At 40.4% G+C, this 17,944-nt stretch overlaps 1 protein-coding gene across 1 annotated transcript in view; it reads left to right on the forward strand.

Moving 5' to 3' along the window:
• The first annotated feature begins 363 nt into the window (after nucleotides 1-363).
• Nucleotides 364-17,944, forward strand: part of cables2b (Cdk5 and Abl enzyme substrate 2b) — a 42,529-nt gene continuing 24,948 nt past the window's right edge. The window contains exon 1 of the mRNA XM_038721783.1: nucleotides 364-1,066. Within this exon, the coding sequence (XP_038577711.1) occupies nucleotides 450-1,066 (617 nt within the window). The 5' untranslated portion in view covers nucleotides 364-449. The remainder of the gene's footprint in view (nucleotides 1,067-17,944) is intronic.

A 17,944-nucleotide genomic window follows, 5' to 3' on the forward strand; every position in this document is an offset into this window, starting at 1 on the left:
GTATACACTATTGTATTTGTACTTTTACTGCTATTAATAATCGTCATTTTCAGAAGCCTGCAAATACCCCACAAGGCAGGAAAACAACGTATTATGCAGTAATAGTAACAAATAGAAAAACTTTTATTCCCTTTAAGAAGAGGATGAGCACAAAGAGGAAAAAGGGTGAGCAAATATAGCCTAATTTAAATATTCTGTTTTGAAACATTTATTTATAATAAATATATATATATATAAAATCGATGATAGTAGGCTTTATTTATGGTCATTATATTTCAGTGGTGGGACGTTGCACAGTGCAGTTACTCAAGGAACGTCGTTACGTATTAGCGTGTGGACCAATGAGAGCTGAGGTGGGCGTAAAGCGGTCTCGCACCGGGTAAAAGGGATTTGATAGTTGCGGGTCTCGAGCCGAGCCTTCAGTTGACTTCCTCGGTGGGACAGAGACCATGGCGGCGGCGGCGGCTGCTGCCTGTGGCCCGCACAGCGCTGCGATAACGGCCGCTGCTAGCGGCAAGAAAACGCACAGTAACAGGGAACACAGTCGGAGGAACCGGGAGAACTCTCGCCGGAGACAAGCGGCTCTTTTGTTTCTCAGTAACATCTCCCTGGACGGACGACCAGTTAACGACCAGAGTAATTCAGCCGACAATGCAGGAAGCCGCCAGCACAAAGAGACCGACTTGGAGGGAGCCGACTTCGGCTCTGCGGTGGCGACACCGACCGGGTTGTGCCCGGAGCTGGGAAACAGCAGCTACGGGACATTCTCCAGTTTGGCAGCGTCCGTGAGCTGCGGGAACGTCAGTCCCTCCCCGGCACAGAGGACACTCCTCAACATACCGCCTATCCTGGTCCTTCCGTCGGACACGGGGTTCAACGATGTGGGGAGCGCGGAGGTGCTGGTGGAGTGCCGCAGAGGCTCGTTCCCCCCACCGGGGAACAGTAACCTGCTCTCGCCGTCCCCGTCCAACGTCAGCCTGCTGCCGTCGCCGATGGGACCGCGGAAATCTTCCACATTGCTGTCAGTTCAGAGCTGTAACTCTGTGTCCTCAGAGCCGCGACAAAGGTGAGAGAGACGCTGCTTTGTTTTTTGTTTTTTTTAATCTTGGGAGCATGCGTTTCGTTTCAGCAAGTTATAGGCAACGCTTGAATAAGCATTTTTGTGACTGGCATTCCCCCTTCAAACAACACCGATTGCTTGGTGCAGTACCTGGAAGTTTGAGGCAGGATTGTTGTCATCAGCTCAGGCCCAGAACTTGTTCTAGACTGTATTTACATTTCTATTCACAGGCGGTTTGACACCGGATTCCATGCTGTTAGTCACTGGTTCCCATTAGTGTTTGTGGTTTGGATGCGTTTGTTTATTTGGAAGTCCAACATTTAAAGGAAGTTGTGTGAAGAGTGTGTTACTGCTCTTGATGCAACGTCTCTCTGTTTCTGCTACTGTTCCTTCCTACTTGAGGTATGTTAGTGTAACGTTAGTGCGAGTCATGTCTTGCACGATGAGGTCAGGCCTCCCCAGAGCAACATCTTACTAACTACATGACTCATGCCAGTTGGAGGTGGTGGTGTGGATTATTAAAGTTTCAGGACCACCTTTATCTGTGTGGAGAAAGAGATAAAGGTGAGAGAAAGAAAATGTAAGATGATTAATGTTGGCTCCTGCTTATTTCCCCTTATGCTGTCCTCACAAAATTTGAAAATTAGAGCGTAAACCACTGGTCCTGATCAATTATGGTCATTTAAATCCTGAATTTGTTCATTTCAAAGTTGACAAACAATTGTTACATTTTGATGAATCTCTGAATCTATAAAATGTCCAAATCTCTATAGACTAGTTTTCATGAGCTCTGAACTATCAAACTTCTGTGAGATGTGTTTTCAAGACTTGAAGCCTCCATCTAAGTTCATCTCTTCATTAAGTGACATCAAAATAGCATCACTAAGTTGGAGTGAACAGTGTCAGAGAGTTTGAATGCGACGACGCTCCACTTCTTGAGCTTAAAGATTTTTGGTATTATACATTTAGAAAAAATATATCATAATGCAAGAGCTCAGCATTGTTAATAACTTCGAGCTTTTGCAGTCTTATAGGAAACATGGTTTAAAAGTTGTAGCTGGTGGCTTTGTAAAGGGGAAGTGAACCTGGGGACGGTTACAAACCACAGACAACATGAAGTCGAGCCGTTTTCTGTGGCACAGTAACCCAGAATCATTTTCATTCGGGTGTTTACTACTGTAAGTCAGGATTAGTTTGGATTTGCTCTGCTTAGAGAGGGAGAAACTGAACATGCGATGGGTGAGAACAGAAAAATATTAACTGTGGAATGTGCTTTTATAAGGGAGTGAGTGTCTGAATCTTTCTCATCTGGCAGTGGTTCAAACATGCTGCGCTTGTGTGAGTGCTGATGGATGGATCAGCTTCGTCACCATGTTGGCAGCGTGTCAAACCCATGTCAGCCCCCGCAGTGATAAACACTGCTTAACCTATTTACACCTTACAACAGGCTGGGAAATTAGCAGCGGATAACAGCTCATCAGTCAGTCCGCTGCACCGGCAGCCACCAACGGCTCCTGCTGTGTGACTTGATTTTGTTTATTTACTGTGACGCTGCTGCATGTACAGTATTTCATTGTATTTTATGCCAGGATGGTTACTGGCACTGTTACTAATAAGAAGTGTAATTTACACATTGTTTGTTTTAGACTAGCAATGCCATGCTGGGAAAAAAAATATTTATTTGCAAAGGGCTGCAACTCATTGTTTTCAGTCATTGATTGATCTATCAGTTCTTTGTTTAGTCCATGAAATGTTTGAAAAAAGTAGAAATGTTGACCTATTGTTTGTTTTTGTCCAACCAACATTCCAAAATACTGAAATAATTAGTTTAGAGGTGCAAAGATCAGTCAATTAATCGATTAACCTTTAAGTGTCCCTTGAGTTGTTTTTTAAGAAAGACTCAAAATACACTGGTTCAAGCTTCTCAGGCAGCAAATTATCAAATTTAACTTTAACTTTTATGTTGTTAAACTAAATTAGAACTGCAAGTAACGATTATATTCATAATTGATTTAATCTGCAGTAGTGATAGGCCAATATCTGGCATTTTGATCGGTATCAGCTGGTACCTGCACTCACATATCAGCAGATCTAATCTAAAACCATTACTAGCTATAGGGTTAAACATATATTGTCATACGAGTAGAGAATAATGCAGCTACTTCTGACAAATCCTACCCCACTCACCCGGCCACGTTTTGAAATCTACATCATAAAACTAAAAGTGTGTTTTTCTGTATCACTAATAAGTAATAAAACATTCTATATGAAACAACATGTTACTGGCTAAGATAACCATGTACAGAAAACCCATATCAGTCGACCACTAATCTGCAGATTACATTCAAGATTAAACGATCAATCTGTAAAATGTCCAACATTTAAAACCAAAAGATATTCAGTTTTCTATAATGTATGACAAAGATGGGCAGCAAATCCTCACATTTGAGAAGATGGAACTGGGGCTCTGCGATGTGACTAAAATCTCATATCCCGATATAGGTAATTTTAATATAGAATTTTTTTTGTAAATTCAATGAATGCGTCTTATTTCACTGCATCATAAAGGCGGGGTATGCGATTCTGGATAAATACAATTCCATGATCTAAAGAGAGTAATGTAACTAATGTTTGCTAGGTTGTGTGTTAGCAAACTGACGAAGAACCAACACAACAGCTCCAGACTGCGATACTCACAACTCTTCTACTGCTATAGCTAACATCACAACAACAACAGCATGTCTTGTTTATTCTAAGCGCAAATTACTTCCCTGCAACACCAGCGAGTGTTGCAGGGAAGAAGGGTTGCTGCGGTGAAGTTTTAAGTTGGATAATTGTCTGTCGAATATCCAACTTAAAGCTAACGTAAGCGTCGTGAAAGCCCTTGTGATAATATTACTGTTAAGTGTGGAATTTGCGACACACAAATAAACGATAGAGCATAACTGTAAACCATAGATGTTTTTCTGTCGTCAAGCAATATCGTCATATCGCACAGCCTCAGCTGGAACAGACAAATGTTTGGCACTTTTGTTTCAAACTGCCAAGAACATTAATCTATGAAAATAGTTGCTGATTTATCTTCTGTCGATGGATAAATTAATAAATTATATCAACTCTAAAAGAACAATATATCAATAGACTTTCATTTTTGTAAATAAATGGAAAACATTGATACACATTTGATAAGGATGCCTTTTAATTTAGTGATTACAAACTGCATTTGCAGATTAGGAACTTGTAAATATGTTGGCTTCCATTTCAAATGTCATTCACGTGTTACTAGAGCAAATGTTTCTCATCATTAGGGCAGCTGGTGACTGTAATGATGTCTCCAGATTATTGCGGTAATTATTTTTCGAAACATTTGGACAGTAGCACTATTTGCTGCTGCCAGAGCCAAGTTTTCTCATCCAATTCCTGCCAAAGATCTAGCCATCTGGATGAAGGGTGAAAGTGATTCGGGAACTTTGGGCTGACGGAGCTGTTGCAGCTGGTGAACACATAAATTTTGAGGTTTCAGTGCCGGCTGCTCGCTGGCACCTAAGTGGCTGAATTTAAATGCAGGCTTCTCATCACCTACACACTTCCTGGTGTGATAAAGTTGGCTGTCGTCAGATACGATCATCAGTCACGCTCTGTTTAGCCTCTCAGTCTGTAACAAGGCTCACTGTGTGAAGTCCTGCCAGCCGGCTAACCAGCCAGCCAACTGCTTCATTAGCCTGCTCATCAATACACACACAGACGCACAGTTTAACTGATGCGACTGAGGACACTTGGCTGGTAATGTACACGCTCCGACTTCTGCACTTGCTTGAGCATCTTCCCCTCGGCTGAGTACAGCAACATTAGCATCATTTGCAAGGCTGCTGAGTTTACAAGAAGCCTGATGCTGTTATATAATTGGTTCATGTGTGAGAGAAGCGCTAGAAAAAGAAACTCAGCTTTACAGTTCAGGAGACTTTTTCTGCTGTTGTACTGTCTCTGTTTTTAAAATTTGGGACGGCGAGATGTTTGGCTACAAACTACAGCCTCAGACATGTTGGAGGATAAAGGCAGAGACCACACACACACACTCCAGGGCAGATTCACTGAAGGGCTTTGACAGTATTTTGAAAAGTGTGCCACTTGAGGCAGTTTATCAGAGTTCATGCAACTCTTTCTGAAGCCACAAAATACTTTTATACAACCCTTTTTGCATGCACTGTAGTCCTCCCCAAGATCTGCAAACAGGCTTTAAAGTGAGAAGTCTTCACACTTCCTCTTTATCAAAAACTCAATACTCTGACGGCTCACTGATTTCACTACCGTACCAGCTGTTTAAATGTTTAAATTTTCTTATACTGCTGGCTGTCCAGTTTGAACTGTTTCTCCTTCTTCAGGCAGTGTGTTCAGTGTGTGACTCTCACTTCGCTTTTTTGTTTAGTCCCTTTTTGTTTCTGTGAAAAAAGCCTTCTCTCAAAATCACAAATAGTAGTTATTAAGTAAATTATGTATTGGAAAACAGTTCTCTGTCTACATATCTTCATTTTCTTCCTGCTGATTCAGGTTTTTACTCAGCAGCTGACTGGATCCACACTCCAATTAAGACATCAGGTTGAGTCCTTAATAACCAGCCTGTTTGTGACAAGATTAATGGCTCCTCTAAGCAGTGCCAGCTGGATTTGGCTTCATTCTGCAGTTGGAACGTAGTCTGTTTGATCCAACTGACCGTGACAGTCTGCATGATGCATTTTACTCTGTTTCCATTGCACACTGCTATTCTGAGTTAGTTAACAGGATCTCAGCTGTCCTCTCAGACACAGATAAACCTTCCACCGATGCACGACTTCTAGCAACTCATTCACTCAAGTACTAAAACAAGGTGCAAGGTAGATTTATTTATTATTTTACAACACAGGGTTGTGTAAAGAGATGTTTTCCTTTATGCTATTTATAAAAACAAACAGCATATACAAAATAGGGCTGGACGATTTGACCTAAAATCCAAATCATGATTATTTAAATATTTTTTTACCTCGATTACGATTAATAAACAATACTTTTTTTGCCCTCATATTTTACTGACAAGGTTTTTACTGTAAATATGCTCAACTGGGTTTATTTTTTTTCGATTCGCAGTTGTCAAAAATCGATGAGCTAAATGTTAATTTATAAGGTGCTGTTGACTTGCACCTAACAGAGACATGGTTCCCCTATATTCAATGTATCGCTGCTGCTGAATTATGACTGCTGCTTCTAAAATTTCACACAATTTTCAATATCAGTGCGGCACTAATAATATTCACCCGCACACTGTACGAACACGGTAACGCTTAACGCTGTAACACGGTAACTCACGCTTTGCTAGCTTCCTCTTCTCATTCATCAAAGGTGCTGTTATAAGAGCTAAAATCTCGCCAGAGCTTCAGACCCCGGTCTGGAAGCTGATTGGATGAGGTGGAGACACCTGTTTACACACACGGTATGTTTTTAAGGGGAAATATTAACGTTATTAAATGACCAAATATGGCTCTGAAATTTTGGTTTTGATTAGTTTTTAATTAATCGTTCAGCCCTAATACAAAATGATCTGCACTAGATGGGTTGATAAATAAGGTGAATAAAACTAGGCTATTTCACACGGTGGAGTACTGAGGTTGCATTTAGGCGGCTCACAGCCTGGGAAAGAAGCTGCTTTGAAGGCTGGTCGTACGATACTTTTTACCTTTTTATCAGACGGCAGGAGAGGAACCAGGCTGTGGCTGGGACCTGTCTTTTTGAATGCTTTGGGCTCTGCGCAGGCACATCACCTCACTGATGTTGTGTAAAGAACAGGTGGACTAACTTTTCAGATTTAACTTGAATGCCTTAGTTTTGGACACATTTGTGCAGTTGTGTTCATGATACTAACCATTCAAATCCAGATTGATTCAGGAATCTTCCTTTTCGAAAAATGCTACCTTTAATGCAAATATATTGCGTCTAACCCTAATCCTACCCCTGACCAAAACCAATGCGCATTTAAAGAACCTCAAAGTAGCACATCTCGATAGGTAACGATCCTTTGGTCTGCTCATGATCATGTTTTAATTCAGATGGTGCACGAAGAGGAGGGGCTATTCACCGATGGGGCTGTTGTCAATGTGGTTGTGAGAGAGAGAGAGAGGGAGTGAGCTAGAGATTTTAAATTGTAAAAAATAGAAATTCAATTTGTGGTGGGCAGCATTGATAGTCTGGCAGGCTGCCACAAATAAATCAATGTATGGGAAACACTGGGGGAGGGGGTGCCACAGAGCGGTAGATGTTAGGACTGCACACTGCATCCTTTTTGAAAAGCGTAAGAGTTTGTCAGTGAATAAATGCTGCAGCTAAAGCTCCCCGGTGTGTGTTGTTAACCAGCTGCTGGAAAGGTAAAGGGGGTTATAGTGTTGCGTTGTAGATGATGTTAGGCAGTTACACGTGAAATCGGCCACTTATGTTGAGGGCGTGCACAACAATACATCAGCTCAAAACAGCACGTCCATATCAGTTTAATAGAAACAGGAGCGTCTGTATTTTTATTCTCTATGTACTCTGTACTCTTTACTCCTATTTTAACCATAATACTGAGATACCACCCAAACCTATATGAGAGAGATACAATTACTTGGGGTTTTACACTCACAAACCAATACAGTTATGTTACAAAGTGTTTGTGCTGTTTATGCTCTCATTTACTAAATTAAACTGAGCATGAGATGAGGTTGTCATAAACTAGGTGGCTTACCACCTCGGTTAAACTGTTTCCTGGGGAAAATCCTGTACGAGGACGCACTGTGCAGCTGTCTTTTTCACTGTATGTGGGGAAACATACAATAAATATCAGTAAGGGACTGTTTTATTAAACGGGTTGGCTTAGGATCTATAGCAAAAGAATCGTTGGGACACTCATTGTGGACCTGTGTTCAATATTCTGTAGTTTTGGTTATAATGTGAATGACAAGTGTCTTGATGGAAAAAGAGGACACGCAGAAGATTCTTTGCATCGGTGTAAAGTTAATCTGTGACTGGTTAGTTGGCGTGCCAGGGGGAAACACTAAAACTCTGCTGACCTACCTGTCAGCCAGGTCAGGACACTTTGTCTGAACTTCCCTGGAGGAGTCAGGTGTGAAGCAGCAGCCAGTAGCTCCTTCAAACTTTGCTGTTTTTTCCAGCTTTAAATGCCAAAACATGCGTTACCTGTGACATAAATGCAGTCATTGGAAGATGAAGACGGGGTTTTTTGATTAAAGAGCAGCAGACCACGATCCACCAGGCCCAAGGCGGGTGCGGTGATCGCTCAGATGAGAGGAAAGGGAGACAGCAGAGGAGCCTTGCTAGCAAAGCTTGGACTTAATTCTGCTGATGAAGATCAAGCTCTCGGCAGGTGGTTCATGTTCCGAGTTGTCAGCGCAAGACTCCGGCAAGATGAGAGGAAGTGGACTCTGTGTTTTACATAAGTGATGCTTGGTGCTCAAACGCAGTCAAGATGGACTCTGTTTCCCAAAAGTGTCAGACTGTTTATTGTGAACACAATAAACACCATAGAAAACGGTTCACATGTTTATTTAATGAAAATAAGCCAAATCAATAGTTACTTCAAATAAACATAATTAATGTATGAGGTATGTAGTCTGAGGTTCCAGTAGAGTGTGTGTGTGTGTGTGTGTGTGAGAGATCTATCTATCATCTGGTTGCAGTTGTTTGCATTCACCCCAGATGCAAATTCAAAAAATGCACTGTAGAATGTTTGGGTTGTATATATATGTATATAAGTAGCTGTTTATATTTTATTGTGTTTGTCACATATTTTAATATAGGCTACACTGTTGTGTGTGTAGCATGAAGGAACTACAAATTTATTTTTGTTATGCAGCCTTGTGCTGTATAATAATGACTAATAAACAACCTTGTACCTTGAAATTACCTCATGGAGTCAATGACGTAGATGATCAAACACTCCACACTAATACTAATGAGGGTTGTTCCTGGTTTAAACTAGGATTTGGCATTTCTCCTGATGACATCAGGCCAAGATGACCTTCTGAGCTAATTTGCTTATTTGTAGCATTTGCTGGATAAGATTCAGGTTCTCTGCAAGGTTTGTCTAAAACCACAAAGGTTCTTTTAATGGCTGATGAACCTTAAAAGACAAAAAGGAAGAGGAAGAACTAGCGTGGGTCAGCATGACTAAGTGTCCCGGTAAATAACCACCGACTGAGAAACTGAAGCTCTGTTCACTCAGTCAGGTTCTGCGATAATGTTATAATAAAATAAACATCTGCTTGATTCTAATCTTGTCCTTATTATTCACATCATTCATTTGTACCAACACTTAGGCTACACCTGCTTATACTCCAGCGTCTTCCCTGCCAGTAAATGGACAGCAAACACAATGCTTTAAACATTACAGAACTGTTGTTTTAACTCCTATGAACTAAACTACTAACCCCAAACTTTAAAACGAGTAGCTTGTGCACTCAAACCTGCAGGGAGGTGGGAATTAGTTAGCAAATAAGGATAATGTTTGACGGTGGGAATGGTAATCTTGGGGTCATAGGCAGCATTCCTCCTTCTCCAAACATGGCGAGTTGAGTTGATGCCAAAGACCTCGATTTTAGTCTGATCTGACCACAACACTTTCACCCAGTTCTCCTCTGAATCATTCAGATGTTCATTGGCAAACTTTTAGACGGGCCTGTACGTGTGCTTTCTTGAGCAGGGGCACCTTGCGGGCGCTGCAGGATGTCAGTCCTTCATGGCGTAGTGTGTTACTGATTGGTTTCCTGGTGCCTATGTTCCCAGCTGCCTTGAGATCATTGACAAGATCCTGCTGTCTAGTTCTGGACTGATTCCTCACTGTTCTCATGATCATTGCAACTCCACGAGGTGAGATCTTCCATGGAGCCCCAGACCAAAGGAGATTGACTGTTTTTCTGTCACCTTCTCACCAAGCTGCTTGCTGATGGTCTTGTTCCAGCTTTGTGTAGGTCTACAATCTTCCAATTCTGTGGACAGGTGACAAACATGATTAGGAGCACTCCCTTTAAGATATATACTTTATTTCCCAGAGGGGAAACTCAAATACAGGAAGACATGCACAAACACAAACACGACCCATAGCAACACACGGAGAGATGTCAGAATGAGGGGGCTGCCAGTCAGTACGGCGCCCACCCCTGGGGGTTCAGGAGCTTGCTCAAGGCCTCCTTCGGCAGTGCCCAGGAGGTGAACTGGCACCTCTCCAGCTACCAGTCCACGCTCCACAACTCTGGTCCGAGTTGGATTCGAACCAGCGGTTCCCAGCCTAATCCTTACAGACTGAGCTACTGCCGCCCCTTAAGAGTGTGCTCCTAATCTCAGCTCGTTACCTGTGTAAAAGACACCTGGTTGAGAGGGGGTCAAATACTTATTTGTGTGCAAACCTGGTGGCTAACTATAACTACAAAAAACCTCTGTGATTGCCAACAATGGTTTTGCCACAAAGTACTAAGTCATGTTTAGCGGAGTGGTCAAATACTTATTTCACTCACAAAAAATTTTTGACAGGCATTTATCTGGATTTTTTTGTTTTTCTGTCTCTCACTGTTCAAATAAATCTACCACTAAAATTATAGACTGATCATTTCTTTCAGTCAGTGGGCAAATGTACAAAATCAGCAGGGGATCAAAAAATGTTTCTACCATTGTATTGTGGGCAGTGAGAGTGTCAGTGAGCTGATTGGCAACAACTTTCTCTAGTATTTTTGAGATGAACGGCAGCTTGGAAATAGGCCTTGTTTATTTATTTCAGAAGGGGTTGAATTATTGCATTTTTGAAATAAAGTGGAACAAAACCCCGACCCTGACTACAAGTCCATAGTTTGAGTGCTGTCATCATTCTACAAGCAAAATGAAATTAAAATAAAAGGTAATATTTGTTTATCTGTAAAGTGTTTTGCTCTTTGTCTTTATGTTTTCTCATGGTGCACCTCCCTTCTTTTGCCCCAGCAGAGTAAACAGTTCTAGGGTTTGGTTGGGCGAACTATATCTGATTGGTAATCAGTCTTACTTTCTCTCTCGCTCGCTCGCTCGCGCTCTCTCTCTCTCTTTGTCTGTCTTTGCTTTGTTTCACACACCCCATTTCTCACTTTATTTTTCCTGTCTTTGGATTCTTTTGGAGTTTCTATTCCTTCTACTTATCTTTCACTTTTCTTTATCTAAACCTAAATCAAATCAACGAAATGCTATTTTAAAAAAAGCGGGGTTCTAAAATTGATTTATAAGACGAGACAGAGTTTGCAGCGCTGACCTTCAGGCAGGTCATTCCACAGTCTCAGAGCCCTGACTGCAAAGACTCGATCATCTTTCAGTATAAATCTGAATCTACACTAAAACAACCTTGAAATGAGGGTTTCTCACTGAGACCATCTTGAGGCAATCGATTTACCACTGTTACTACACTACATGTCTGATTAGGCTGAGGAAGATATGCTGTCAAATGAAATAGCAATATCGGCGTGGTTGGTGAAATTTTTTTTTTTTTTTCATGCTGAATTTGTTGGCTGCAGTTGAAAACATATCAGATTCAGCACAAGGACTGATTAGACACACCCTCTTGACTAACACACACACACACACACACACACACACACACACACACACACACACACACTGAACTATGAGAACAAACGAGCCCAGAGAGGAGATGTAATCTGACTGAATCATCTGCATGTGTGTTTGTGTAAACATGCATGCCTCTCCAGTGAAAACAGAGCTGAACCCACTCCCCTCCACACCCTTAACACACACTCTTTCCTTCAGTCTGCACAACTTTCCTCCAGACCATGTGGCTAAATCAGAAAACGCCCTTCACCTTCAACATGTCCACTGTGGTTCTCTCTGCACAAACCTTTTTCAGGCTGTTTTAAACTCTGTCCACACTGAAACACAAAAAAACACTAAAAGCACTGTTAAATCGTTTGTCCTCCGTTTGGTTGGCAAGTCACAAATCAAGAAGGACTGTGATTGGTGTGACGGTGATGCTGCATTTAAGTGTGAAAACGTCTTCTCTGTCCACACAACATGCAGTGTTTCCCACATGATTTTGTGAGCCTATGGTGGGTGGACATCGATCATCTCGCATATGCCCCCCTGGAAGAACAATTTATAAAATAAAGAGACTAGGTGAATGAAGACCTTTGCACGCTTGTTTGTACCCTAGTAAACAATTTTATCATAAACGCACTGTATAGATATAAATGGTAACAAAACAGCGAGAAAATCAACTAATTTCTTTAATGTTTTTCCATCAACCATAAATCAAAGAATTATTTGTAAGTAATTTCCATTTTACTTTACTTTTAAGGCACACCTGTAACAGCATTATACTTCCTGTGAATATGATCCAATTAATCTTATTTCCATACATGTTGTCTCGACATCTTATTTTAAAAACCAGACTTTGTCACGAGTATCCTCGCGCTACATTCACCAAGTCACGCAATTTGATAAATTATATTGTATGTTGTGTTCTTATCGTACAATTTAGACTTAATAGCCTCTCTTCAGGTAAGACTCTCATACAATGAGGAGGAAAAAACTATTTGATCCCCCACTGATGTTGTACGTAAATCTGTGTAGGGAGCTGAAGGTTCGACTTGCCAAATGTCAGCGTGGAAACCTTAATGATTTGGAGAAGATCTGCAAAGAGGAGTGGGACATCCCTCCTGAGATGTGTGCAAACCTGGCAGCCAACTACAAAAAACTTCTGACCTCTGTGATTGCCAACAATGGTTTTGCCACAAAGTACTAAGTCATGTTTAGCAGAGGGGTCAAATACTTATTTCACTCATTAAAATGCAAATCAATTCATAACATTTTTGACATGCGTTATCCAGAATTTTGTTGTTGTTGTTATTCTGTCTCGTACTGTTCAAATAAACCTACCATTAAAATTATAGACTGATCATTTCTTTGTCAGTGGGCAAACATACAAAATCAGCAGGGGATCAAATATTTTTCCCTCACTGCACTATAACACTTTTTACAAAGTGAGAAGATTTTGAATAATGTCGCTAACCCTGCCTGTCAGCTCGCTCTGCTCCTTTTAACTGCATTTACCGTAAAGGCTGTAAAACGTGTGCACTCCAAACTTAGCGGCTAGCATCATTCTCACAAACAAGAGACAGTGGAAACACAAAATGTAGTAAAGTCATCTGAACAAACGTGTTGTTCTCCAATGCTTCATATTCATACAGTGTATACACATCCAGATGAAGTAATTGATCCTGCTGGTCTCCTTGAACACCTTTAGTCAGGTTATGGTATATTGGGATTATAGTCAGCGTGACAACAACTACATTAGCAGAGCTGGATTATGCACATAAATCCATTGAAGATACTTTCAGCACGTACCCAGCTTAGTTTGGTAACATGCAGGTCAGAGAGTAAAGATACAGTAAGTATGTTTGACAGCAGAGCCATATGGCTAGCAGCAGTGGGATAATAGACCTTTTTTTTTTTTTTTTTTTTAAAGTGAGAGCAGAACACCTTTTTACATTACAAATCGGGCCAAAAGTATACTCCACAAGTTGAATAGCAGAGTGTTTGAAATGGTTAATCAATCAGCAGAAAATTAATCACCATCCATTTTGATAATGTGTTATCAGTCATTTATGAATCAGAAATTCCTAACATGTTTCCAGCTTCTAGGGCTGTGCAAACAAAATCAATACAACAATATATTGCAGTACTTTTTTCCACAATACTGTATCAATAATTCAGCCCCTCTTATCGATACATTACAGTTAGCTCAGTGCTAATCTCCAAAAGCATGCTAACGGACATTAGCATCACAATAACAATAATATAATCTTAACATAAACTACACACTTTGCTTCACATCCTTAACAACCTGAACGACATAGTGTGTATAATAAATATAAAAGAGCTGCTAACTTCGCTGTCTTGATGTACTCTGCTACTTCAGCACGCCACACTGACTCGCTTCAGAAACGCCAAAGGGTCAATACTCAAACTCAAAATTCCCAGTGGTCTAAAAATACAGCTACCACTAGGTGGAGAAAGTGCTTGCTCTTGGTGGGAATTGTTGGGTTTCTGTAAATAATATCGCAGAGTACGGCTCTTTTATGAAAAGCGCTATGAGATAACTGTTGTTGTGATTTGGTGCTATATAAATAAAATTGAATTGAATGTAACTGGAGATGACTTATATGACTTGGTTTGGGTCAGTTTGTGTTCACCCTGGCTTTGTGAATTTACCAGAAAACATCAATCATAAATGTTTAGTTTTATGTTTTGTCTTTTCTAGAAGAAGGAAATGTGAAGAAGACAAGGAGAAAATGAGGTATTATATGAAGGATGATTTTTTTTGAAGCAGGCAGAGTCTTTTAATCTGGTGATGTAAGACACTCAACAGGGTTGGTGTGCATGTGTGTGTGTGGTAAGGATTTAGTATGGGGGTATTTAAGTAAAGCTGTGTGATTGCTAATGTTGTGGGGACATAAATCTATTTACAAAGTCACATTGTGGTGACTCCCCTTCCTTATTGATTACATTTTAGGGTGAAGACTTGGTTTAAGGTTAGGTTAGGGGTGAGGTTTAGGCAGGTTAGGGTAAGTCTCTAGGGAATTAATGTAAGTCAAGGAAAGAGTTATAGGGAGAAAGCACTATATTTGCAAACAAGGCCATAGTTCCTGTCAGTTTCTCACCAGTTACATTAGAGGAAAATGTTTTCAGAAACTGATAAGAATAGTGCTCCAAATGTGTGGAACTGTTTAAAGCTGGGCAGACAGCGGGAGTTAATGATCCTTTCTGCACAGCCAGAACCTGTGACTTCATGCTCACACTATAGGACTGAATTTACCACGATGGGGCGGCTCACACTGAACTCCTGCACAGAATCCTCAGTTGATCAATTAACAATTACAATCAAGTTTATTCAAATTAGACGACAGCATGAACACAGCATATTTGGGGCATAAAACTGCTCATTGTTACTACCTTTAAAGTGGGTAAAACAACACTAAAACCTTCTATGGTGTATGAATACAAAGACATAAATCAATAACAAATGTGTTGGACGACCTCAATTTGATAGCATGACTCATTGATTTCACGTTCAGATTTTGTAATGTTTTCCCTCAAAACCCTGCCCTCGGACTCAAATACTGTAGCTCTGGCTCGCGCTTGGATTTCAATATTCCTGTCCCTACAGAACAAGAGATCTGCGGAGACAGATTAAGTCAGTGTGTGTTTGTATAAGCCAGTGGTGTGTGTGTGTGTGTGTGTGTGTGTGTGTGTGTGTATGCAGAGTCTATTCTGAGCTTAACTGCTCTGTCTCTGATCAGTGGAAGCTGCATGTGAGGAGGAAGCAGCTGTCAGCTCGTCCATCAAGAACAAGAGCAAATATCATTGATCCCTGTGGGCTGATCAGGACACGGCAGGACAGTGACAGCAGTAGTGTATTTAGTACAACACCACCATGTAAAAAGTGTGTGGAGATCACCAGTCTGTCTTTGCCTTTTTTGCGTCTTGGATTACATTAATTTAAAGTTTTTCCTGTTGTTGGACAGGCGGTCATTCTGTTTCACTGCCAGTGTAGAGGAGAAGATTATAGCTGGTTTTCAGACTTCCTGGATAATCTGACATTTTCTTTGTAGTGTTGTGACAGACCATTCAATGGTTCTATCTGGTCAACAGCTCACAGCACCGACAGAGAGCAATGTAGGAAGATAATAAATAATAAAGAGATTTCAACACATTAAGCTTGGAGTTTTAGTTCACTTCATTTGTTCAGGTGATTTAAAGATGAAATTTAAAGGTAACCAGATTATTAACTTTAAATGGTAAGAGAAGAAGCTGAATAGAGTAGCATGTTTGGAACGATGAGAAGAAAGCACAAAATGGAGAATAGAGACTCATAGTTGGCACTTAATTTTGGAAGTAGAGTCTTTCCAACTGTCTAAATGATGGGAAACGTGTCAGATTTGCAGTTATGCTGTGGTAACAAAAATCAGATGTGAAGTCAGGTAGAGAGAACTAGACGCAAAGTTCATCTCCATCCACCTGTTTAGTTTGATGCATATAGGTTGGGTAATCTGGCCAAGAAATTATATTACGATCTATATAATCCAAAACCTTTTCTCAATTTTGGAATTCCCACATAGACTTTAGCCAGACTTGAAATAGCCTATGAATTTCTCCTGAGTTTTTATTTGAAGTTCGAAGCAGAAGCCAAAAGATAACAACATCATCATAAAATAACACATTTCAAGTACTCACAACAACTCGATTGCATCACCGAAGGAAGAGCCACGTGAAGTGATTCATCCAGCCATTATAGCCATTGGTTTGGTTATGTAGCACAGAGCTGCTAGGTAATGAGGTTATGTGAAGTTTGGAACGGAAATAAGATGACATTAAATGCTGGAATGTCTACAATTTACCTGAAAAGTAGATTGTGGGCGCCTTTAGATCAGGATCTCGATTTTAAAATCGTCAGATTGCCCACTCCTAAATGCACATTTTACATATAAAAAAAAAAAAAAAAGGAAACGCTGAAATAGAAGCAGCTTAAAACCATTAAATACCTTCGGTGAGCTTGAAATGTTGGTGAACTGATAAAGAAACATTTTGATTCATAAAAGTAATAAAATAATATTGCTTGTATTTAGTCAAGTCACAAATCTGCCTCAAGAAGCTTTACATCTGTAAAGTATGCGACACCCCCTGAACTACCTTAGAGCCTCAATTTGAGTGAGGAAAAACTGGGGGAAAAATGGACAGATGTAAAACAGATGTGGTGTGTACAGTATAAACTACCATAACATAGGCCTAGTTCATGTGTGTGTTCATTTAACTTTATCTGTGCAAATAAACAACTACAGAAGAGAGAGGCAGAAATTGTGGTTATGTGAAGAAAAAGACCAAAAATGTAGCAAGTGAATAGAGAACAGGAAGTTAAAATAAGAGAGACTGATGATTGAAAGCCAAAAAGGTATAGAATGAAAACACACTATGATTCATGCTATTTTAAGACCGGTTTTCTGACAGAGCGTGTTTGCACTTCTTTATTTTAAGCTAAAACGACACCAGCTATTATTAGTGTGTCTCTGGTGTTGTTCATAACTCAAACTGGATGAAATGACTCTGTGTCCCAGAAAAATCCATCACTACAGTCCCCCAAAAACAGGCCTGCAGCTGCTTCTGGGCCTGCAGAGTCATGTTTTCTACCGGAAGGGTACCAACAATTTTGTCCAAGTCTGGATAACAAGGAGGTCACCACAAACCCTTCAGCAGGGAACTAAAGACCTTCCTGCTCATTCTCTCACTGAAACGGTGAAAACTTGCTGTTTTCATTCATTCATATATTCATGCATTATTTTATTTGTTGTTACATTGCAACAGAAATATTTTCAGAGAGTCTGAAGCCCTTATCTGCTCAAACAGTTTCAGTTTCTTTGGAGAAGGTCACCAACCAAACTTGATGTATGTGACCTTTATTTTGGCTGCTTGGCCTTTAGAGATGCAACATATTTACAGAATAATGTCACATATTCAGAAAATCTCAAAAAAAGTCTAAATTTAAATTATCTGTACATATCTAAGTTTGTTTTTGGCTAAAGATCCTTTTCCAAATGTTATCTAGAAGATAATCTTTGAGGAAAATAGAAGGATGATAGACAGGCTTATACTGTAAAGATTACTGGTTCAGTCTCCGTAGTGTCTCATCACAACGTGACAGTGAAGTTCATGCAGCTCACCCAGACCTTCAGGATATTAGTGAACAGTATGTAGGCAAACTGGATTTTTCCGTTCCCACAGAACAGAAACTTTCCACATCATCCCAGTGAGATGTAGCAGGCTGGTTCTCATGGAAAC

Source organism: Micropterus salmoides, unplaced genomic scaffold, assembly GCF_014851395.1.
Source record: "Micropterus salmoides isolate LMB-PRFRI ecotype aquatic unplaced genomic scaffold, ASM1485139v1 Ms_hic_scaffold_16, whole genome shotgun sequence".
In the NCBI taxonomy this organism is placed as follows: Eukaryota; Metazoa; Chordata; class Actinopteri; order Centrarchiformes; family Centrarchidae; genus Micropterus; species Micropterus salmoides.